General features: G+C 29.6%; 4 protein-coding genes, 1 long non-coding RNA gene and 1 other non-coding gene across 13 annotated transcripts in view; 1 reads left to right on the forward strand and 5 right to left on the reverse strand.

Annotated features, from left to right (window-relative positions):
- LOC122638031 (zinc finger protein DPF3) overlaps positions 1-10,250 on the reverse strand; it is a 13,399-nt gene extending 3,149 nt beyond the window's left edge. Inside the window, exons 1-8 of one of the 3 annotated variants that reach the window (XM_043830645.1) lie at positions 10,098-10,250; positions 9,886-9,995; positions 9,402-9,638; positions 9,115-9,320; positions 8,947-9,016; positions 7,419-7,574; positions 5,495-5,893; positions 3,094-3,216 (exon numbers count right to left, since the gene is read on the reverse strand). In XM_043830645.1, coding sequence (XP_043686580.1) covers positions 3,158-3,216; positions 5,495-5,893; positions 7,419-7,574; positions 8,947-9,016; positions 9,115-9,320; positions 9,402-9,638; positions 9,886-9,995; positions 10,098-10,177 — 1,317 coding nt within the window. In that variant the 5' untranslated portion in view covers positions 10,178-10,250 and the 3' untranslated portion in view covers positions 3,094-3,157. Of the gene's footprint in view, positions 1-3,093; positions 3,217-5,494; positions 5,894-7,418; positions 7,575-8,946; positions 9,017-9,114; positions 9,321-9,401; positions 9,639-9,885; positions 9,996-10,097 lie in introns of those variants that run through there. The other 2 variants (XM_043830643.1, XM_043830644.1) reach the window with 2 other exon arrangements.
- A 1,334-nt stretch (positions 10,251-11,584) lies between these two features.
- Positions 11,585-14,894, reverse strand: LOC122638037 (threonine--tRNA ligase 1, cytoplasmic). Of its 3 annotated transcripts, none has more exons than XM_043830652.1 (5): positions 14,586-14,894; positions 14,031-14,117; positions 12,362-13,917; positions 11,994-12,283; positions 11,585-11,855 (listed from the first exon to the last, which is right to left on the reverse strand). In XM_043830652.1, exons 1-5 carry the CDS (start codon positions 14,637-14,639, stop codon positions 11,704-11,706), a joined length of 2,139 nt encoding a protein of 712 aa, XP_043686587.1. In that variant the 5' UTR covers positions 14,640-14,894; the 3' UTR covers positions 11,585-11,703. The 3 variants fall into 3 exon arrangements, with proteins under 3 accessions (XP_043686587.1, XP_043686586.1, XP_043686588.1); XM_043830651.1 differs by having other exon boundaries at positions 14,458-14,595; XM_043830653.1 differs by lacking the exon at positions 14,586-14,894 and adding an exon at positions 14,226-14,256.
- Positions 14,895-15,355: 461 nt separating this feature from the next.
- On the reverse strand, positions 15,356-15,428 carry Trnar-acg. Its single transcript has one exon. It is a non-coding gene; the product is annotated as a tRNA-Arg (tRNA).
- Positions 15,429-15,652: 224 nt separating this feature from the next.
- LOC122638132 (UPF0488 protein CG14286) lies at positions 15,653-16,490 on the reverse strand. The gene is made up of 2 exons (XM_043830854.1): positions 16,349-16,490; positions 15,653-16,232 (listed from the first exon to the last, which is right to left on the reverse strand). Exons 1-2 carry the CDS (start codon positions 16,364-16,366, stop codon positions 15,702-15,704), a joined length of 549 nt encoding a protein of 182 aa, XP_043686789.1. The 5' UTR covers positions 16,367-16,490; the 3' UTR covers positions 15,653-15,701.
- A 133-nt stretch (positions 16,491-16,623) lies between these two features.
- Positions 16,624-18,583, forward strand: LOC122638135. Its single transcript, XR_006329354.1, has 2 exons — positions 16,624-17,061; positions 17,138-18,583. It is a non-coding gene; the product is annotated as an uncharacterized LOC122638135 (long non-coding RNA).
- A 1,843-nt stretch (positions 18,584-20,426) lies between these two features.
- The window catches only part of LOC122638131 (insulin gene enhancer protein ISL-1), an 81,651-nt gene continuing 77,864 nt past the window's right edge, over positions 20,427-24,213 (reverse strand). For 3 of the 4 annotated variants that reach the window (XM_043830853.1, XM_043830851.1, XM_043830850.1), the window contains 3 exons: positions 21,685-21,986; positions 21,314-21,535; positions 20,427-20,837 (listed from right to left, as the gene is read on the reverse strand). In XM_043830853.1, coding sequence (XP_043686788.1) covers positions 20,598-20,837; positions 21,314-21,535; positions 21,685-21,986 — 764 coding nt within the window. In that variant the 3' untranslated portion in view covers positions 20,427-20,597. The remainder of the gene's footprint in view (positions 20,838-21,313; positions 21,536-21,684; positions 21,987-24,213) is intronic. The other variant, XM_043830852.1, reaches the window with a different exon arrangement.

The following is a 24,213-nucleotide window of genomic DNA, read 5'->3' on the forward strand; positions in this document are numbered from 1 at the left end:
TTTTGATGTTGCCTTTTGAACATATGTACTGTTATTATTATTTGGAATAATAGGTGGTAAGTAATAGCAGGGCGTACCTTGGAATAGTTCACGTTCTTTCTTGCGCAGCACAATATAAACGTCGCAGATCAGCACACTCTCCCTCGCTTTCTCTCTATCCCTTTCTCACTCTCACATTCTCATACGTACTACTACGCACACATCACACACAGAGATCATACACATGACACACGTCACACAGAGAAAGAGACACAGATATACGCACCCATACCACCCCTCCCTACCCCTCCCCCCACACGCACACAACTCATAACGTATCACATTTGTATATATATATAATATATATATTCATATATATAACTAATGTTACTCTTAAACGCTATATTTGTAAGCCTCATGGGTATTGCTTAATTAAAATTGCCTAATAACAAGTCTTCAATTTTATATAACAAGGAGGAACTATCTGCATGCTTTTTTTTTTTCGTGTGTTGGTTTCTTTTTTTTTTTCGTTTTTTTTTCCTTTTTATATATATATATATATACCATGTGAGTTTTTCTTATGACAATCTAAGAATTATTTATTTTTTAATCGGATAAACTGAAGCAAGATACTTTTTTTTTTCTTTTGCTATTTTGTTGCATCAACTACTGTAGCATTAAGTGACGAAAAAATCGTCTTAAGCGCGCGGCACTATTGAACATATATATATGTATTATATATAGCTTATATATATACTATATAATATATAAAATACATATGTATATGCTATTTCTTGCGTATATATATATATATACACATACACACACATATATATATATATATATATGTATGTACGTATGTATGAACTGTAACGTATTACTTTTTGGCGAATAATTTGGAAAAAAATTTTGTTTGATCTTCCAACAAAAATCTGAAGAAATTATATAATATTTTTTGATCGAGCAGACGAAGTCTTCAATGGTTATGTTGCTTCAAGATATTTTTTTTCCTTCTCTTTCTTTCTTTGATTTATAATAAGAAAACAATTTTCCAAAGCTACTTTGGATTTCAGTTTATATGAATATGTCTATAAATACGCATGGAATGCAGCATTTATATACATATATATATGTTCTCATTATTAAATTTGACTTAAAAGTTTGAAAGTCATATCGTAAAGAAATGCTCTCGGTATATGCCTGAAAAACTCATAAGGTATTACATTAATATTAGATATATATATACATATACATATATATATACATATATATACACATATATACACATATATTTATATATATATATATATATACACGACAATATTACTTCTAATAAAAAAAAAAAAAAAGATATTTGTACAGGTATCAAAGCTTGTATAAAACTAAGCTATCAAATTTCTACAAAGAGACCATAATATCATTATAGTCGTTACGATGCTTTCTCGTCTGTGTGACACGTCACTATTCGAATTCATACCTAATTGAAAAACATCTGACCATGAAAAATTTTCTTCTCATTTTTCTTTCTTTTTTTTTTTCATTTTTCTTTTTTACTTTTTTTTGTTCACGCCTTCTTTTTATGTAACATATTAGATGGTCCCAAAAGTTTCTTTCGCTATCTGCAGGCAGCTGCTTTATCTGGCAGTGTTTAAAAACAAAAGAAACTTTTAGGACAACCTAATACATACATAAATATATATATATATGTATATATATATATATATATATTATAACTTTTAATATACTTAATAAATATTTGTGTCATATCATTCGATGACACCTGCAGATATCTAATCATTCTTTCATTCGACAAAATGTAATAATACTCTTGAAAACTTATTATTCGAATTAATTCAAAAGAAAAAAAAAAAAAAAAGAAAAAGAAAAAAGAATATTAATAATAATAATAATAATAATAATAATAATAATAATAATAATTGTAATAGTAGTAGTAATTATAATGATGATGATGATAATAATAATAATAATAATAATAATAATAATAATGATAATAATAATAATAATAATAATAATAATAATAATAATAATAATAATAATAATAATAATAATAATAATAATAATGAATCAAGAGCAGCAGATATATAGTCAAAGTACAGAATTAGAGAATCTGGAAGAGAGTAATTGAAAAGTTGTGCCCCATGTTTTTACTATTGGCAGGAAGTCAATGTCTATGGTATGTATATATATGCAATTATTATTTCTATAATTATATCTAATCGAAGAAAAAAAATGTTATTATTAATTGCAACGTACTCTACGTTTTTGTATTATATAAATACCGAATATATATATATATATATATATATATATATATATATATACGTACATATACATATGTAACATATATATGTATATATAATATATATGCATATATAATATATATATGTATATATAATATATATAGTATATATATAATATATATAGTAAAGCTATTGTAAATTAAATCTATAACCCCATAAAAACGTTATATTTACATGATTTTCAATGTAGAAGCCAAAAAGCAATGAAGTTGCTAATTATCAATAGGATTTTTTTTGTTCTTTCATTTGTTTGTTTAGAAGCAATTGATAAGAATATTTTTTTTTTTTTTTTTTTTTGTAGAGTACTGGCATATTCATTTTATCGGATATATATAGCTTAGCTTGCTAATAATATGTGTATTTATGTAATGTGTGTGTGTGTTTGCCTGTACATCTCTATATATTACACTTGCTCAATTCGTTATACTTTCGTTTGCTTGCCTTTTTAAGTGAAATCATTTCTTTCTTTCTTTCTTTTTTTTTTTTTTTTTTGGCATGGAAAAGTGCTTTTTGATTATCAAATGCCTTCTATGAGTTTTAACAAGCAAAAGAATGGAAGGGGAATAATAAAAACTATACGTTATATAAGAGTATAAACGTTACTTGTGCCCATTTTTCAGACAAATCTTAATTAACAATTACTATTTGAAAATAATTAAGTTTGAAGAAAAAAGTAAAGGAAAAAAAAAAAAAAAAAAAAAAAAGATTTAAAAAAAGAATAAAAAAAAAAAAAAAAGATAAAAAAAAGGGATAAAGAAACAAACAAACAAACAAAATGACGACACGAGGGGGGAAGGCATAAAGTTTGTTTTTTTTTTCTTCTTCTTTTCTTACAACTGTACCTATTTATTTTGATACTATGTTAAACTTTTAGTACTGTTATATGTGCTGCGCTGTTTTGCTTCTATCAGAGTATCTGGAAATTCAAATATGCAATGAATGCAAAAGATCCAAACACAACTTCTTTTTTTTTTTTTTTTTTACAAGCTCTAAAAATTTGTCTCTCTCACAATACCAAAGACACGTGGTCAATATTATAATATTTCTATATATCACTTTGAGTATGTTGCTTTCTCTCTTTTAGAAGTGATTCTCATGTGATTGTGCTAGGTTTATATATATATGTATATATACATATATATATATATATATACACATATATACGTACATACATACATACATACATACATACATACATACATATATATATATATATACATATATATATATGTATATAATAAAGATATTCTCAATAAATCCTATTTAAATTACTTGATATAAATTATGTTTTTGTTTGCAAATTTCTTTTGCCTTTTTTCTTTTTCTCTTATATCAAGTACGCGCATTTTCGTTTGATTTCAAACACAATAACATAAAGACGATACGATACACTGTCAAACAGAAGACAAATACATCTTCTTCAATACGTGCTCTAGTGATACTGTGCAACAGGAATTTTTAAAAATTTTACTTCTTTCTTTTCTTTTCTTTTCTTTTTTTTTTTTGCTTCGTTTTTTTCTTGCGTTATTCCGTTAAGAATTATTTTTAAAAAATCACACACGCCTAAAGAGGTCTACGAGTTTGAAAATTGTACAATCGGAATCATATAATTTTTTTTTCTTTTCTCTCTCTCTCTCTCTCTCTCTCTTTTTTTTTTTTTTTGGTTAAATATTTCGTTTGAGTTGAATTTCTTCTTTTTTGTACGTTTCTCTCGTTTTATTATTATTTTATTTTATTAGTATGTATTTTTTTTACTTTATATTTCTTTTTTTTCTCTTCTTTTCTTTTCTTTTCTTTGCAAAAATCGTATCTTATAAACTAATCATTGAATTACAATAAATCACAGTTAATTTTTTATGCCGTAAAGGAATTATTGAAAATTCCTATTACTCAGATGCGACAAGTTGCACCATTGACAAAGTGATGTTTTGCTTTTCTTGTCTTGACTAGTGTATATATAAAGCTTATAACCACTTGACCTACAATGTGCGCAGATAATTTAATAGTTTTAATTATTGCACACACAATAATACATTTCCATGATCCTTCGGAATAATAACTTTCGAAATATGTCACACATAGCGACTCTGTAACTGTATACAACTCAAAAATCATTTCATTTATAACAAAATTATAAACAAATTATAGAAATTTTTAACAAGCATAATTCTATTCGTAAATTAACTTATACAAGTAGACTTTTGTTTTGTAACAAAGCTCTAACGGGCAAAACAAAAGAAAATTTAATACGATTTAAATATTTCACTTGATACCGATAACTCGTATCACTTTACTTATACGCGTGATATATATATATATATTTATTTATTTATTTAAAAATTATGTTAATATGATAAAAACTACGTCTATTACATAATACTCTAACATATGCTTCATAGCAAAAAAGAAAAAAAAAAAAATGAAGAAACAAAAAAAAAATTAAATAAAACAATGCCCGTCAATGTGCAAAACAAAAACAAATATTTTTTCAATTAGCTAAAAAAATATTATTCGAAAACAGTCTTATTAATTTAAATATATTTATATATTTCATATATATATATATATATATATTTACACTAATTGGAAATAAATAAAATTTTGTCAAATAGTCTTTCCATTAGAAATATTATTATAACGTGACATATTATAAGCTTATAATAGATACTAATAATATTTGAAAACACTTATGCAGTTAATTTCCAATCCACCAAAAAACCCATTGATTAGAACTACTCCAAAGTCACGATGATTTCGGTGTAACGATATTTCCGATTAGAAACGTTCAATTTTCTATTTTGAGTTGCATATTGTTTGTAAATTTCGAGTTACAGATCGCGGTTAGACATAAAGAAAGAACATTTTTCTTTAATTATCCTTTTTCTTTTTTCCTCTTTCCCTTCCTCTTCTTCTTTTTATTCTTCCTGTTCGTTTTTATTTTCATTTTTATTTTTCTTATATATATTTTTTTCTTTTCTTTTTTTTTTTTCCTTATCCTTTGCTCTGTTTCGTTTTATTTTGTTCCATATGGATTTTGTTCTTTCCTCTCAAATTAAATAATTTGTTAGGTCAGAATGTTTATCGAAAGGAAATAATAAAGACGCGACTAATACGATTATCGAAAATATATCAATATGATTAATTATGATTTGCTCTGCGTGTATACTTGCGTTTGACTTTCTCCTCGAGCTTACCTGAGCGACCGCAATCACTGCAAGAGACCAATTCCTCTGATCCACCAGTTTTTTTATTCTCTCTTGCATCGCCCAAACAAAAGTCACAGTAGGGAGAGGGTTGCGCGGATTTTCCAGGCTTTTTCTCAGCAGGTCCAGGTGTTGGTGGTCCACCCTCGGGTCTAACTGAGGAAGGAGAAGGTACAGCGGTACCACCAGGAGATGATACTGCAGGTAGATGATCTTCCTTAGGTGGTGGTATAGTAGGCGATGTTGGTGCGATGGGCGTCTGAGCTGGTGGTAATTGTGCTGGTTGTTGCGGCTGCGTTGCGGCTCCCGCAGCAGGGGCAGCTGGTGCTGCGGGAGAGGGACTCGAGGTACTCGAGGTAGTAGTGTTCTGTCGACCCCGACGTGTACCACCTAGTCACAAACCGACCACATACCCAGTTGCGCTTTGCGTCACAAGCTAATGACCATGCACACTGGCTTATATTGACAATAATTTATATTCAATTCTGTGAAAATGTCTATTAATAATCGATTCAGTTATTCACATGATAATGATATATGTTCTAAATAGTAAAATAATAAGAGAGTGAAAGATACATATATATATATATATATATGTATGTATGTATATATATGTGTATGTGTACACATATATATACGTATATATATATATATATATATATATATACATATATTAAATCAAGATATAATTTCTACATATGAATGATAGAGAAAAGTATGATTATTACGCATCGAAACATTTTGTATGTATGTTTCGAGAGATATAGATAATCGATATTATCATTGAATTTCACGACTTTATTTTATTTTTTCATTTTTATTTTTATTTTATTTCTTTTTTATATATGTATATGTATATTCTCATTGCATATCGTTCCAATAACAGAATCAATTATTTAAACTCCACAGTTTATTTTTTTTCAGACAAACTGGCACAACAATGAAAAAGAATCCAATTATATGTTTTTTTTTCTTTTTTTTTTCTTTTTTTTTTTTGTAACAAGATGCATTTCGATCAATACATTCCATCACCAACAACTATTTCAAAATACAATATCTAAATACTTGACTTAAAGAACAGGCAAACAAACTTTACTATAAATATACTGAAACACTACTGCAAATTTATCAAATTTATACTTTTTATTTAGTCAAGCTTCAGCATTTTATGATAGGAAACTTGAAGCCAAAATTGCTTTAGGAATCAAGTAAGCATCAAAAGAGCAAATAAAGTAATGTCTAAAACAGTTAGATCTACCTGTAATTACTATCATGCTAAAAAATTAGGATATAGGAATTACTGATAAAAACACACACATACCAAACACTCAGAGACATGACTGTGCCAAAAAAAAGAAGTTACAATTCAAAGGACATAATGGATCATCGCTTTTCTCTAATAATGAAAACATTTGATTTATGCATTTGCAGAGGCATGCATTGCAAAATATATCTAAAAACATCATATCGATTGATTCCTTCTTTACCAAAATATTTACTGTGAAAGACTTTCTCTTTGTGCACGTATACTATCTAAAACAAACCATTAAAATTTTGCTGATTCACATATTTCTTAATTTTTTCTTTTTTTTTTTTTGTTCTTTTTTTTTTCAAAGCTGACTCGGTGTAATATAAATGAGATGCTATATAAATCTGTCCTGAATGAAAAAATCACCAGAACTTACAAGACAAACATTACATTTATATATAACGGTATTTGCAACGCATGCATTTGCAATACATATAAAAATATATAATCAATTTTTTTATGTCAAAGGATTATTAAAGTAAACAGTTGCATGGATAGGATAAATTGTAGATATGAGTAAAAGGTAAGTGGTAATATGTGATGGGACAAGGTAAGGAATATTGGCTTAAGGGAAAGTGAGAAAACTGAGCTGATTTTGGCTCCAACCTGGCTGGTTCGAAGCAGCGGTGTCTGCAACGCTCCTAGGTTCAACTTCGGCAGGACTGGGACTTAGTTCCTTAGCAGGATCACCAGAGGAAGTAGAGTGGGAATGACCATAATGGTAGACCAGACCAGGTCTGGTTTTATACCGTGCGCTGCATACTGCAAAAGTGCAAATACTGTTTTCCCGCAATCCATCTAACGCAACGTCCATGAAAAGACAGACCTCTCTTAATGGATATTTAGGAGGGTTTTAGGACCGAAGCTTACGGGTCAAGGACAAGGAAATTTGCACACCTTCCGCACCAGTACACATCCCTATCCACCTACAAATCTATATGTGGACAAGCAGTGAAGGAGTTCCAGCCCAAGAAGCAAAACTAATACGATGCAAGGCTTGATGCTTGTATACTCCTACAGAATGAGCTCGCTACAGTGTGAGCCAGTACATTATTGCTCTGTTATTGGCAGGTAAAATAAGTCTAAAGATATTTGGCCACTTTCATAAGCTCACTTAAGAACAGACATAATTGCTAATTCTTATTGACAGTAGGAGCTTACTATATGAGACCAAATTTCTTAAGATTTCTGCTATTCTAACAGGAGTGGTTTCAAGAAGTAAACAGATTGCAGGCACATTCGAGTTAATTCGCTAGACTTTGGGTCTGAAAAAGTATTGGGTCTAATTAGTAATGACTATTGTATTCCTTCAAAACTTTAACTGCTATGGAATTACTATCATTAACAAAAATTATTTATCAATGTTTACTAATACTATATTCATACTAGATTATTTCTCTTTATAAAAATGTATATTACGTCTGTAGGAGAGAAAAATCAGTTTTAAACATACTAAAGATTTATAGAGGTTATTGCTTCAATTTGGAAAGAATGAACATAACAAAAGAAAGTATTAATATGATATTAGGAAAGTAAGTAAAGGTAAGTAAGTAAACAAAAGTTTGGAAGAGTGTTAAACAAATTTGTAAAATATCAGTTGTAAAAAGACATCTCCCTGTTATGAGTTAAACTTTTACATTAAAACATCAAAATAAACTAGAACTTGTGTTTTCTAAAAATCTATGACACGTTAAATAAAGACACAACTACTATAAACTTGAAGGAAAACAACAATCAATACGGTACCGATCAATTTTATATATCGAGATTAATACGAGACTAAAGAGCACCTTCCCACATTATAGTTCATTACATGATCGATCACCATCCCTCGGTGTAAGATTATGCAGTATTCAACACTAAAATATTTAATAATTTATTTCTAGCTTCCATCTTATTTTATACCATAAAGTAATTTTTGTGTACCTTGCAAAATTATATGTAGATGTGGTTAAAATATAATAACTAAATAATGTTAACAAATTTGGTAACGCGATGCGTTTGTTTCTTAAACAAAACAATAACTGACAGAAATAATAATAATAATAATAATAATATTAATAATAATAATAATATTTGGTGAAACTAATAACAGGAGAGAATCATTTGTAGTTGTATCTATGATTAAACTTACGGTCACAAACGAATGGCTTATCGGAGTCAACAGCATCATAGTTAGTTTTCTTACGGCCACGTCCCCCACCCTGAATAAAATAATAAAATAATTGTTTCGTTATTTCTCTATTGTAACATTTTCATATCATTGTACAGCTCAATATTTATTAATATTCATTAAGTGTACCTTTGTACGTTTGGTCCCAGGACTATCTGTGGTTGGTGGATGACTTCTGGCAGGATGATGACCACCACCTCGGTGTTTTCTTCTTTTCCTTTTACTACTGTAACTTTCTTCGTAATCATAATCACTATCTGGATCAGGTTCTTCGTAAGCATCCATATCCAACATATCTTGTTCATCGTAATACCATGCATCTTTACTATGTTCATCTTTTAAAAAATAACAATTAATTATTATTTTCTATATTTTATCTCAATTATTGCAAGATCAAATTATTTATTTTGATATACCTTTAAGTCCGACTGATTCTTTACTATCATCATTGACATGTGTTATAGTTTCTACACCTTCAGATCCATCTTCTGTGTCACCTCTTGGTCCACGTTTTGGATGTAAATAGTGCATTAAATACTGACGCCGCTTTTTCCTCCATCGTTTGCTTGGATACGTATAAATTTGTCCGTGTAATAATCCCGGTAACCTTTCTCTCGAGGACATGAAAAGCGTAGAATGATTCTGCGCTACTCCTAAGAATTTTAACAATAATACATAATATAACACCAATATGTAAATTAAATTTTTTATTTAACAATAAAATCACTATATACCACATTGTCGACACCGATACGTTCGATCTCTACAAACATTCACTTGTACTCATAAACAAAGTGAATTTTCTGTTGGATCAATAAATGTATCAACGATACATTCATACACATACATTGGGAAAGTAAGTCCAAAAAGTATATTTACACAGAAAATATTTTAACTTACCTGTCTGTGAGTCCAGGAAAGGCATACGTAACCTCCTTTCTCTGCATAATCGACTGTTATAATTCGACGAATTTTCAATGGCTTCCCTATACGCTGTGTCATTGAGAAAACTAAAAAAACCATTCATAACAAATAATGTTTATATATATATATATATATTTCTTCACATATTATACGTAATAACGATTCGATATAGAAGAAAATTTCTTTACCTTTCTATTTTAAGTAAGTTACTTTCGTTAACTACTTGAATAATTCCATGAGAAGCAGGAGAGATAGCAACGGCTGTCATCTTTGAGCAAGCCTCTGCTGCTCCTACTTTGCCGCTTGGACTCCTTCTTTTCGGAAGTGTAACTAACTTGATCAAAATAATGACTTCCTGTAAAATGTACGTAAATCATTTCACAATTTATAACAGATATTTTTCGAACGTTTTAATCTTATAAATTCTCGATAAATAATTTATTATGATTTTATATATAATTTTTAAATTAGATTATATTATATTTTAACAGTAATATATCAAATCAAAAACTTGTATTGATTCGTGATATGCTTACATATATGCTTACAACCGTAAATATTATATTCGAATAATGAAATACGAAAGAAAATTATTTATCTATTTTTAGGACACATATTTATTTATTTTACAACTCTTATTATAATTTAATATTTAGCATTTTCTTATTAATTTTACACGTAATAAATATTAAGTACAACTCTTAAAGTGACAGACATAGAAAGTGATGGGAGAGAAGTATCAAATCAAACGAAAAAGCGATTGTGAGTTTTATTTGAACAGTGCTTGATAAAGAAACCAAAGAAAAAAGGGGGAAAAAAAAAATTAAAAACCACATGTGTGTTCAATGGTAGGAATTCAAAATGGTTACTATATACTATTTGAAAGATTCTTTTTTTTTTGTTATGTTTTTTTTTTTTTTTTTATATTTCCTATAAAAATGCTGGAAATCCTTTCTTTGAAGACTGGAGTGCATTTTATTCCTAAAATGTATTCAAAGCAGTTATACACGTCATCAACGTGTAAACTACTTGTAAATTATGGAGCACAGCCATTGAGATGAACATTTCAAATCACAAACTCATAATATTATATCATATATTGATTATGTGAAAATGTAAGCAATCGACATCTATTTTCTCTTTCTATTATTTCAATTTTAACAAGGCAACTTGTTGAACTATCTCTTTGTAAATTGTATGTATGTATTTTTGTACAAGACATATTCTTCTTGTTTTTATCTACTGCAAAAGATTATCCTTTTATAATGCTGATACAATGTGAAGTTCCATAATTGAATACCAAAGTTAGGATATGGCAAAAACTTTTCATAAATATTATATCATATATGAAATATTGTGAATTCTAATGATCTGAAGTATTTTTTTTTTCCTTAATCCCTTTTTTTTTTTTTTTTTGGATTTTTCTTATATGCAAAGCATGTTTCTTAATCAGACACTATTACACTTTTGTTTAGACTATAGTGTTCTAATAGAAACAAGGATAGATTAATTTCCATTTTTTTTCCTCTTCTTCTTCTTCTTCTTCTTCTTTTTTTTTTTCAAATGAGCTGTTATATAAATTTGTCACTTAATAATTATTTGCGTACGAAAAATTTACTAAATTATTTTTCTCTTCTGTATCCTTAGCTAATTATATGAAATATTTAAGAATATATACTGCAGAAAAGGATTTATTCCCATATTTTAAAGTGCATTAAGATCGTATCTTATAACTTTTTAAGTTTAGAGATATTACCTACATATAAATAAATTGTCTGGATAGAGAAAGTAGATTTATTGAAACCTTTCTTCGCAGTTACGATCTTTCCTTTCTTTAAATAATTTAAACTTTTCGATTAAATCTTCCGTTTTAATTTCACCGTGAACTACGTTATCTCTCGTACGAACATTTACAGTCCCTGCATTTCGTTCTTTCTCTCCAACAACTGAAATAAAAGAAGAAAAAATTAAGGAAAACAAAAAAAAAAAAAGAAAAAAAAAAGAAAAAAAAAAGAAAAAGAAATGTTATATTTCTAAAAGAGATATCAGGATTATTAAAGATATAAGAATATTTTAATATATACCAAGTATAAAATTAAATTGTGCCAACTGGGCATTACGAATTTTTTTGTTCATTGTATCGCTAGAATCGGTATCAACTTCTGCGTTAAAACCTGCTTCCCAAAGTTTTGTTTTAACTTCGATCGCGTATTCTTCGAAAGGTGTTCCCACAGGAATAACCATTACTTGTCGCGGCGAAAGCCAAAATGGCCACTTTCCTGCATAAGATTCGGTAAGAATAGCGATCATTCTTTCTACAGAACCCAATATAGCTCTGTGAATAATTACTGGCCTTGTTTTCTCGCCTGATTCGCTGCGAAATAATAATATTACACAAGATATGATAATGTGAATATTTTATGATAATCTCATACTTAGTTTCTCAACTTACTTGACATACGATAAATTAAATCTAATTGGTAGTTGAAAATCTAATTGTATCGTAGCACATTGGTGTGGTCTTTTCAAAGCGTCCATAATTGTTATATCGATTTTAGGACCATAAAAAGCACCATCCTGAGGATTTATTTTCCATGATTCTCCAAAGGCATTTAAACTTTCTTCCAATGCTTTTTCTGCTAGATCCCAAAGAGCCAAGTCTCCTAAATATTTCTCAGGGCGCGTAGATAAACATAAATTAAATGTAAAACCAAATACGGAATATACATGACGTAGAAAATCCAGTGCTCCCAACATTTCATCCTTGATTTGATCTATCGTGCAGAATATATGTGCATCGTCTTGTTGGAAACGTCTTACACGAGTAAGACCCGTTAATGCGCCAGATAATTCATTACGATGTAATACTCCAAAATCCGCCATTCTTAAAGGCAATTCACGCCAAGATCTATTTCTTACGTCAAAGATCATACAATGACCTGGACAATTCATTGGCTTTAATGCAAATGTTTCCTTTTCAACGTCAAATGAAAACATATTATCTGCATAATGTTGCCAGTGACCAGAAGTTTGCCATAATTTACTATTGTAAATATTCGGCGACACAACCTCTTGAAAACCTCTTTTTCTATATTCACCACGAATAAATTCGATTAAAGTGTTGTAAATATAAGCACCACGTGGTTGAAAGAAGCAAGATCCTGGAGAAAGCTCATGGAAAAAGAATAATTCTTGTTCTTTTCCAATTTTTCTGTGATCACGTTTAGCAGCTTCTTCTTGAAATTTTTCCCATTCTTTCATTTGTTTAGTATCAGGAAAACTTATCCCATATATTCTTTGCAAGGATTCCGCTTCTGCATTACCTTCCCAATACGTAGAAGAATTTTTCGTAACTTTAATAGCCTTAACTTTTCCCGTATGTCTAATATGTGGACCTCTACACAAATCGATCAGTGGACCACATCTATAAGCTGTAGTAGTAGGAGTATGTACCTTCTCATTCAAAATGCGTACTTTGAATTCATTATATTTAAACATTTCTAATAAATCTTCTTTTTTCATCTCAAGCCTTTCAAAGGGTTGCTTTTCTTTAACTATGCCTTTATATAAAGTTTCCAAAGTAGGAAAATCTAAATTAGATATACCTTTATCACCAAGGTACATGTCATAGTAAAAACCATTTTCGATTGGAGGTCCGTAACATAAACAGCCTCCATAAATGCGTTCCATGGCTTCTCCAAGGATATGAGCACTAGAATGCCAGAAAACTTGTTGAGCGTCAGGATCGTCGAATTTAAGAAGTTGAAGTTTACAATCGGATTCCAAAGGTCTATCGAGATCCCAAAGTTCGTTATTAACCTTTGCTATTACAACGCTGTCTGATAAACTTTGACTAATATTCCTTGCAATTTCATATGGTGTGGTACGCCACGATTGGCCGGTAACTTCTTTCCCATTTGGAAGCGTCACGATTATCTCTTCAGGTTCTTTACTCGCAATTTCGGCATCGTATTCTGCTTTTAACTTATCCCATAAAACTATACGTTCCTACAAGTACATATATATATATATATATATATATATATATATATATATATATTACATAAAACTAAATGTAATAACATATAAATATTATTAAGAATACTTGTCTAAATATTTACCTGAATATATTCAGGCCATGGATTTAATTCGCAAACCGAACTCTTTTCAATTGCAACTTTTTTATCTTTTCCTGGCTTCATTTTTGCCTGAAAAAAAAAGAAAAAAATACAAACGATCAGTAAACTATTTTACGAATAATAAATAAGAAAAGAAAATTTTAACGTTTCTGTCTTCTTATAAAAATAAAGCAAAACCGTCAAGATAGGTCGCTACAAGTGTTAGGAAATCGAATATTAAGGTTACGTCAGATTATTGATTTATATCTCTACTACAGTGGGTGGTACGATAATAAACAGACGAGCACAGAAAAATGATATTTAGTGATTAAAAATGATCTTTGTTCTTCTCTCTCTCTCTTTTTTTTTTTTTTTTTTTTCGATACACGATGATTCCATAAAATGATAACAATATAACTTTATAACAAACCCAAGCGTGCTTCCGTCTAGTACCACTGTAAATGATCCTATAACCGTAAAATCGTAAAGATGTCAACATGATTTAAAAAATTAAAGATATAAACGATAAAACCCGAATGATAATTAGATAACTCGTGCCTTTTCTTCCTTAATGTTTAAGCTTTGCACATCAGATATCACGTTGTCAACCATGTTGTATTCACACTGCTTATTTGGTCTATTTAAATGCTTTCACTGTCGATCCGCAATTCTATATAGTAATTCGTCGAGAACTATTACATTTAATGGAAATTAAGATAATTATAGTTCATATGTTTTAATGGAAACGATCGATGATCATTTAGATAGAATATATTCGTTTTTATCGTTAAATCAGGTATTACAAAATGATTCACTGTTAAGTCCGTTATACTTTCCGTACACGTCTTCACGTAATTCTAACACGTGGATCATCCTATTCTCATTTATTCAGTTATGTGCTACGACGATCGTACTTCTTTTTTTTTTTTTTTTCTTTTCTTTTCTTTTGACAAAGTGATTAGTTTAAATAAAATTACAAGAAAGTTTCTATACCATAATTAATCTAGATACAAAATATATAACGTACGTAATAATTTTTTATCGATTAAAAGAATAATTGTTACATGTATTTTCATATCTCAATATGGCAGTTATTTGAGAAATATGATGCAACTTGTTCCTTTTTAAATTCATTATCAGCGTAATATTGAAATGCTTGATGAATCAGCTTTTTATGTTTCATACATTCCGATGGATTAAATATATATATATATATATATATATATATATATATATTCATTATGTATATGTGCTTTTTATATATAGTATATGAGTAAAATTTATATAAAGGATTGAAGTTTAAAGTATTACAAAAAAAAAAATGTCTCCGATCCTGCCAGGATTCGAACCTGGAATCTTCTGATCCGTAGTCAGACGCGTTATCCGTTGCGCCACAGGACCATCTTGATTATTTTGTTATTTATGTGATTAATAAGGTAGAATTATTTATTGTAATTTAATATAACTCAATCACATTATAAAGTTTGTATAATTCTTATGAATTCTTCGTACTAATAATATAAAGACAAAATATAAAAAAAAATTTATCATAAAACAAGAATATTTATATCTATGATATAAATTGGAAAGAGAATATAATTAATAAGAATTTAATGTTTTAATTAGATTTATAAATATAAAAGACTTTTATTACTTAAATATAAAGGAACTTACTTAAGTTACAGATTGAAAATTAAATCTAAATTCTTGCAAGCTATTCTTACCAACTATAGATCTATCATTATCTAACGAATCTTGTGACTGTTCGTTTAGTTCGCTATCAGTTTTAACAGAGTTCTGTTTTACATTATTAGCTTTTCGTAAAAATACAGATTTTTTATTTAAATTTGAAGTATTTGTAAATTTAACCGATGTAACTTGCTTATTAAATTTCTGTTCATCTTGCATCATTTTTTCTCTATAATTTCCTAATTTATTTCTCATAATTTGTCTCTTTTTTATCAAAGGTGCAGTATTACTTTTTAAAGTATTCAAACTTTTGGAAATATCCTGTGCTTGTTTCATTTGTACTTTTCCTTTTTCTAAACTAGATTCCAATTCTTGTATACACCAATAAAGTTCTAATACAAATTGATCTTCGGCTTCTTGATTTAATCCACTCGATGTTTCAACAATGGAAGATGTTTCGCTTTTGATCTCTGAATTTGTTTCCACATTCTTTTTTTTAGGAGATATGTTGTTATTCTAAAAACACAATTTATTTATTTTGAGGACAATCATTTTAATATCTATATATTGCAGTGATAATTGTTAACAAATCTTTAAAAATAAATTTGTAACTAATGAATATTATATATTACTTTTGCTTTTGGTCTCATTATGACATACGATAACAAATAATCTGTACACTGTAATTTGGAGGTTATATATCAGATTGCAAGGTGGTCTTTAATCAAATTAGAACAATCGCCATATTGATGTGACGATTAAATAAAATGAAGAACGATGGTAGGAAAAAAATCTCGAAGTTGATTGGTTGCTTTGTTATATGGCGAATCGCTTATTGGCGCAACTTTATTGCACTTACAATACTCACAAATGGCGATCGTAACACTTCTATACGGTCAGATTTCGATTAGTGCTTAGTGTGCCATCTGGTATTTTATTAAGCAGTAAACAAGAGCGGTTTCTTATCACGTGTTTAGAAGAATGATCTATTGCTCAAGAATGCATAATAGATCTTGTTAAGTTTCGTATCTGATTCGTATTTGTTATTTGTATGTGTTTTGTTTTATTCGGATCGATTATAATAATAATAATGTTTATACAAGTTAAGATCCAATTTCCTTTGTCCTATGTAAAAATATTTGATTTAAGGTTATGTTCTCTTTTCGAGTTCATAACTTGATAAGTGAATATTCTCCGATTCAATCGAATCATGAAATCATTAATTTTCTACGTTATCAGAGATTGGAGGTTTACTGCATTGAAATAAATTTCAACAAAAAATTGAGCGAGTAGGTTCACTTTGTCCTGGTCCAATATCAAAACTTCTTTATCTGGTATAATGAAGGTAAATTTTTCGAAGTTGAACTAAAAGTAACTGCATGATAATTCATTTTGAAATAAAATGCGTCTTCTGATTACAGATGATATGTCCACAAAGAGATCTCTGCCATAAATCAGACTGCGGCGTCTTGATCTTGTACGAAAACAAATGAATGATGAAACTTAGTGATCGTCAATCAAAAATTTCATATTATTTGTAATAGACATGCCTAGTACTGGTATGTAAAAAAGATGTAACGTTAATATAGTTATCAATTTCGTCATATATCGAGATGGATGGTTTTTACCATTAATTCAGGAATCATGAATTTGATAAAACAAACTTCATTCGTGATATTATATTTGAACAAAAAACAGCAAAGTTAAATCCGTAACGAATGATTATACCAATTATACGGTATAGTTGGAAACAGAAAAATGAATACTAAGATGTAATCAGGTTTCTGTGATTAGACCAATCTTAACCCGTATTTTGAATAAGGCAAGCGATAATTCTTTTTTTTGAGATTATTCGAGCGTCTATGCTCCTTTTTCATCTATGCTTTTTTTTTGAGATTATTCGAGCATTCCATGGTAATATTTTAAACATCGAATAAATTTAATTATCAATTGTAAATACATTTTAGATGACCTGGAATTTTTCAGATCTGATACAACGTCGGCGGAGCATCTAAAAATGAGAAGAGATCAACATGAGCATTGAATTAATGTCGACAATTGAATTTAATTCCTTCATGGTATTATTCAAATCTGACATAATGTTGTACCATCGATGACATTGAAGTCAAGCAGAAGAGAAGTTGGAAGAGGGACAAGCCTTTGTCAGAAGGATCATTAACAACATATCCTTGTAAAGGTGACCGAAAGAAAGAAATAGAAACAAAACAAAAAAAAAATGAAGAGAAACTAGGAAAGATGAAATGAGAATCGAATTAATTCGACAGTTTATTACATTCAGTGTGCCGGTATAGAAATATTATACAAATTCGAAGATGTTCGAACGAATTACGAAACGTTAAAACTACATGGTTTTTTTCCTTTTTTTTTCCTTTTTTTTTTAAACATATACATACAAGAGAGAGCGACGTGTAACGTTTCTATACAAACACCCAACACGACGAGCACAACGTATGCACATAAAACGGCCCGCCATTTCTACTAAATGAACTGTCCTAATTATAATTCTAGTGTAATGGAGTATTTTATTTACAATTTAAAGTGCGTTTTTCTCCTCAACTTTTCGTTAAGCTCGCACACTTTGGTATTTTTTTTCTTTTTTTCTATTTTTTTTTTCCTTTTTTTTTCTTTTAATCGAATCTGTCTCCTCTAAGAGAGATTTCATCATGCACGCGCGCATTCCTCTTACAAAAACAAAAAAAAAAAAAAGAAAGAAAAAAAAGAAAACAGAAAAGATAAAAAAGAAAATGATACTTAATGACTGCGTTTGGGTTTCTGAGATGTTCACAAACTTACAACATAATCGGGGTAGTGTGTAATTATTAAATATAACATCAGCATGTATACGTCGTTCGCTATTTATATTAACTATATTATTATTATTACTATTATTATTATTATTATTGTTATTGTTATTATTATTGTTATTATTATTACTGTTATTATTATTATTATTATCGTTATCATCATCATTATTATTACTATTATTATTATTATTATTATTATTATTATTAATATTATTATTATTATTTGGGCCTGAGTATATTAATGATCTTAAAATCGCTTCAATTTTACAGCAGCGACATTAACAATAATTATGTACATTTCGTACAAGTTGCCATCGTACGTTCTCGTTGGAAATCTTTATTATATCTCTCGTTAAAAAAAAAAAAATTATCATTGGTGATTTTTCATCATCTTCTTTCTCCACTCTCCCACCTCTTGGAATAAAGTGCTGCATTCGGTCAAGATACTTCATAGAAGAATATGATAAAAACAACTCCACAATTGTCAAGGATTGAATATTTCGGCCATCAATTTTTATATTACCAAAACAAGTAATAATAATATTTGGAACCTTTTTAACAAATCTCTGGATCCATTATGTTCACGTTGATAATATTGTACGCTGTAAATTAAAACTGAAATTTAGAAGAATATGATTTAGCGTAACGCAGGAAAGGAATCTTAAAAACATAATTTTCGAAAAATTTTTGCACGTAATATTAACATAGATTTATTTCGACAAATAAATCGTATATATTCTAGATCAGAGATTGCCAAAGTATTTGGGTCGCGTTAAAGATTTAAATTAGAGATTGTTTTACATTGATGTGCATTAGGAAAGTTCTAATCGTCTAGTATCGTCAATAATTCAAACAATTCAAAATCAATTCGGTTGAAGATCATTATTCCTATTTTTCTAATTTTTCAACTACGCTGATCTATGTATAACAAATTAATTTTGAATTGTTTAATCAATCAACCCTTACGCAGAAATTACACTTTTGGATGGATCGCAAATAAAAAGAATTATTACAATTTTCAAAACAGTCACAAAATTTTGATAAGCCCTGTTCTAGATTAATAAGTAAAATGTAAAAGTAAAATGACTTTAATCAAGGCAAAAAAAAGAAAGAAAGAAAGATTACATCAATTAATTTTACTATCAATTCAAGATTCTTGGTCGCTTCGTTCGAAAAAAGAAAGGAAAAAGAAAGACAAGAAAAAATATTATAAATCTGTTTAAATATATAAAAGAAAAAAAAAAAAAAATCGAAGGATTCAAGTAATATGTTTTATCTAGCGCAACAACGTATTAAACAAAGATGGACTTGAATAATAATAATAATAAAAAGAAAAAATTCTGGATCGAGATTACCGATCGTTCCAATCGAAAGCATGGACAAGACAGATAACGACTTATGTCCGAATAAAAAAGAAATCGAAATTTTCTACGATCGCTGTAACATCTTTTCGGATGGACAAACTTTTCTTTTTCAGCACCATTCTTAGCACACTTTTAACGTGCATATCCTTTCTTTCTTACTTCCTTCCTTTCTTTTATAATACTTACCATCGTTGTGTATTCATAGATCTCCTAAATTAATACTATTCGTCTCGATCTAAATTTCCGATCGGAAGATTCGCACCATTTCTATAATCCTTATCTTTTCATCATCTAATAAAATCTAGTAAACGGATCTAAATCGGCACGTGTCGCGGCGTGATTTTACGAGCATTATTTCTTCTATGTACATATGTAGAATCCATCGACGATGACGATAGTAAGGCAGAGAGAAAGAAAGAAAGAAAGAAGAAAAAAAGGAAAGAAGAGAAAGAGAGAAACAAAGAGATGGATAGAAAAAGAGATTCTACGAAAAATAGAGAGAGAGAGAGAAAGACCAAAAGTTCATTCACAGGTCTCCTGTTTATCTTCTCGTCATAGCTCGTCATCGAGCTTATTTCTCGTCAATGGAGAGATCTTAAGGTCACGATCAACGATACGTCGATCATTATCTTGAACTGTGCTAGACGTTGAGCCTTGCCATGTGCGAGCCATAGACGATAGGTACGACGACACTATGGACTACCCGTATCGTGATGTAACGAATCGCTGTCACTTTCGAGGTAAGTGACGTAACTATCGGTACTATCAGGATGTTGTCCCATATCTGGACCACCACCTCCAGGATGATGAGGACCTGGTGGAGGTAAAGGACCACCACCTCCACCGCCACCACCGTCGTTCATTGGACCACCGAGCATTCCTGGAGGTGGAAGTTGTGGTGGTGCTCCTCCGTGAATGTCGTAACCATGCATCTGAAATTTAATCAAATTTTTATTTATTTTTTTATCTCTCTTTCTCTCTCTCTTTCTCTCTCTATATATATACACACACACAAGATGATCGAATAAGTATATAACAATATTACGTAATATTAAAAAAAATAATATAATAGTTAGAATTATATAACAATAACTACATCATACGATATATATATATATATATATATATATATAGTACATATATAATATATATAATATACATATATTATATTATACGTATATATAACATACATAGGATGATCGTGAAGTTTCTAGCTGATTAAAAAAAATCAATTATACCTTTTTAAAGCTTGCAATTTTACAATCTGACAAAAAAAAAAAAAAAAAAAAAAAAAAAAAAAAAGAAATTAGTTTAAGAAGTACTCAAAGAAATGTAATTGATTTTTAAAATCATCTAGATTCAACTCTTAATCCATCTTCTAGCTGTACATAGAGAAATTTCAATTTACCTGGGAGACCAAATGATGAAAAGCTGGTGCATTAGGATCCAACCTATCGAGATCCGTATGCAAGGCAAAGTCCGATAGAGCTTTCCAAGGTGGTTGATAGGCTTGCACTTCTAGAGGTGTCATGCCGATGGGGCTTTCGTGTCTAACAGGGCTACTCGCCACCATTGGTATCCCATGCATACCGCCGAAGCCCAATTTACGTCCGTCCTGCAACGGAAAGCACTTCGATCCATTAAATCAATACAATCGGTCGTATATAACAAAAAGATTCGCAAAAAAAAAAAAAGAAATAATTATTAGTTACATCGACAATCGATTATTAATTAACCAATTATCGGTTTAACAAAAGAAGACAACGTTTATTTTATTACCTTCTCTTGCATTTGTTGTTTCATTGCTATCGTCTTCTTCTTATCCTTACATCTTTTATTTTGGAACCATACCCTGATAACTCTTGGACTTAATCCAGTCATCTCGACCAATTGTTCCTTCATCAATGCGTCTGGTCTTGGATTTGCAGCATAACACGTTCTCAAAGTATGAAGTTGTTTCTCGTTCAAAACCGTACGTACTCTAGTTGGTTTACCGTCGGAACCGCCACCGCTCTTGTGACTTCCGGTTCCTCGTGCACCACCTACGCCGGCTTTATGAGAACCACTCTCCGATCCAGAATCTAAAAGAGAATCAAATTCGATATATGATAATGATATAATAATGATTTTTTAAGGAATTGTATAAATGATTGTATAAACGATATTTCGATAAAATCTATCCTATTTTAAACACCTTTAAATTATAATTCTTTTGCATTTTTATTGATATCATTATACTCTCTACCGATCGAAGCATAACAGATAGATGATCAAGATTAGCCTAATAAGAGTATAACTTTTTCTCAAAGAATTCTGACCAATCGATCGACGATTCTAATTTAAAAAAAAAAAAGAATCCTCGATCTTTCACCACCATGAAAAATATTCGTAAAATTTTCTAACGACATCCTCCTCCTACCGTGAACTTGTCGACAGTTAGAATTATTAAGATTACGAGTAGGTATATATTACGGTCGAAGAAATCTCGCAAATGATCAAAATTAACTAGAGCGATTAGTCATTGATCAAATTTATCATTTTCGATTGAAGAATTCTGAAATTGATCGATTCTAATTATATAAATATAAATTTTTTAATCTTTCAACAGCATCAGAAATATTCGTAAGACTTGTTAGGGATTTTTCTGCGTACTTGTCGAAGGGTAGGAAACGTTTGAAGAGAATCGGTGCCCTTAAAAGAAATGAACGTAGGGCGATCAGCGCGTATCGTACCAACCGGTCCTGCAAAACGGTCGAGGTCCAAGCTAATGGGAGATCCGGATACTGTTTCAATATGGCCGGTGAAGAACGCAAAGGGTACCGACGACGATCACGTCTCTCTCTCTCTCTCTCTCTCTCTCTCTCTCTCTCTCTCTCTCTCTCTCTCTTTCTTTCTCTTTATTTAATTCTTTCTCTTTCTTTATTTCTCTTGCGGCACAGCAGACTTTAGAGCAGAAGAACGAAGAAACAATATTGTCGATGAGCAAACTCGGATCCGCGCATTCGTGACCATAGCTCGCGCATTGCAGCACGTCCTTGGATAACATCGAGTCTGTCGGTTCTTCCTCTAGAGTACGTTCCCAAGTTCCTTTCGATCGGTTCTATTTGATTTACAGTGCTTCACCAAAGTCTTCGTGAATTTCATATTTCTTTTCTTTTCTCCTTTTTTCTTTTCTTTTTCTTCTTCTTCTTCTTTTTTTTTTTTTTTTTCTTTACAGACGAACAAATTCGTTGAATCGATCTCTCAAGAATATGTTAATAATCATTATCTTTGTTAAATATTTACAAAAATGTTTGGCATTTTGATCAGATTTCACGGATCTAAGTAATCCTCATTTAGAATTCATCACAAAAAGAAAAAAAAAAAAAAAAAAAGAAAAAGAAAAAGAAATAAAACAAGAAAAAAATAAATGAAACGATGATTAATTATAACGTAGTATATAATTTTTGATAAAATTTAGTTTAAATTAAATTGATAATCAAATCGTTGGACTTCGGATTCAGAAAAGAAGAATTGATTTGATTTCGCATCAAGGTTATCGATATTTTGGATTTATTATATATATATATATATATATATATATATATAAAAAGAAAGAAATGATAATTAACTACAATGTGATATCTATATAATTTGTTACAAAATTCAATTTTAAATTGAACTGACATTAAAAATGTCTAAATTTGGTAACGATGATATTCAGAAGACTTTTCGAAAACGAAACAAAAATAGAATCACCAATGTATTTCGTGATAGCAAACTATCGAATAAATTTTTAACGATGATACTACGTTACTCGACACACAGTAATACATACATACATACATACTTACATATGTACTATAGGAATAATAAATAACTATGTTTTATAAATTACTTCTAGAATGGCTACGTAGTTTTGATATCAGAGAGAGAGAAAACTTATCTGTCTGAGAAATCTGTGAAATGGTATTTAATGAACAAGTAGAAATGATGAATTTGGATAGTCGAAATAAGAGTATTTAAAAGGGTTGAAGGGTTTGTAGTTAGTACAAGGAAAGGCAGCTTTATTAGTATTTCGATGGAATCGATTGTTTGCCGACGGAAAAACAGAAGGAGGGTAATGCAAGAAGATGGTGCAGGACAAATGAAATCTTCTCTGGCTTGCTCTTCCTCTCTCTCTCTCTCTCACTTTTTTTTCTATTTTTGGTGTCCTAACCAAATAATAGAAATGTGGAAAAAGGAGGAAAGACTACGAGCAGGTGAGAAAAATTTTCAAAAGAAAAGAAAAGTCACTTCGATCTTGGGATAACTAGCTTCATAAAAAAA

Source organism: Vespula pensylvanica, chromosome 2, assembly GCF_014466175.1.
Source record: "Vespula pensylvanica isolate Volc-1 chromosome 2, ASM1446617v1, whole genome shotgun sequence".
Classification (NCBI taxonomy): Eukaryota; Metazoa; Arthropoda; class Insecta; order Hymenoptera; family Vespidae; genus Vespula; species Vespula pensylvanica.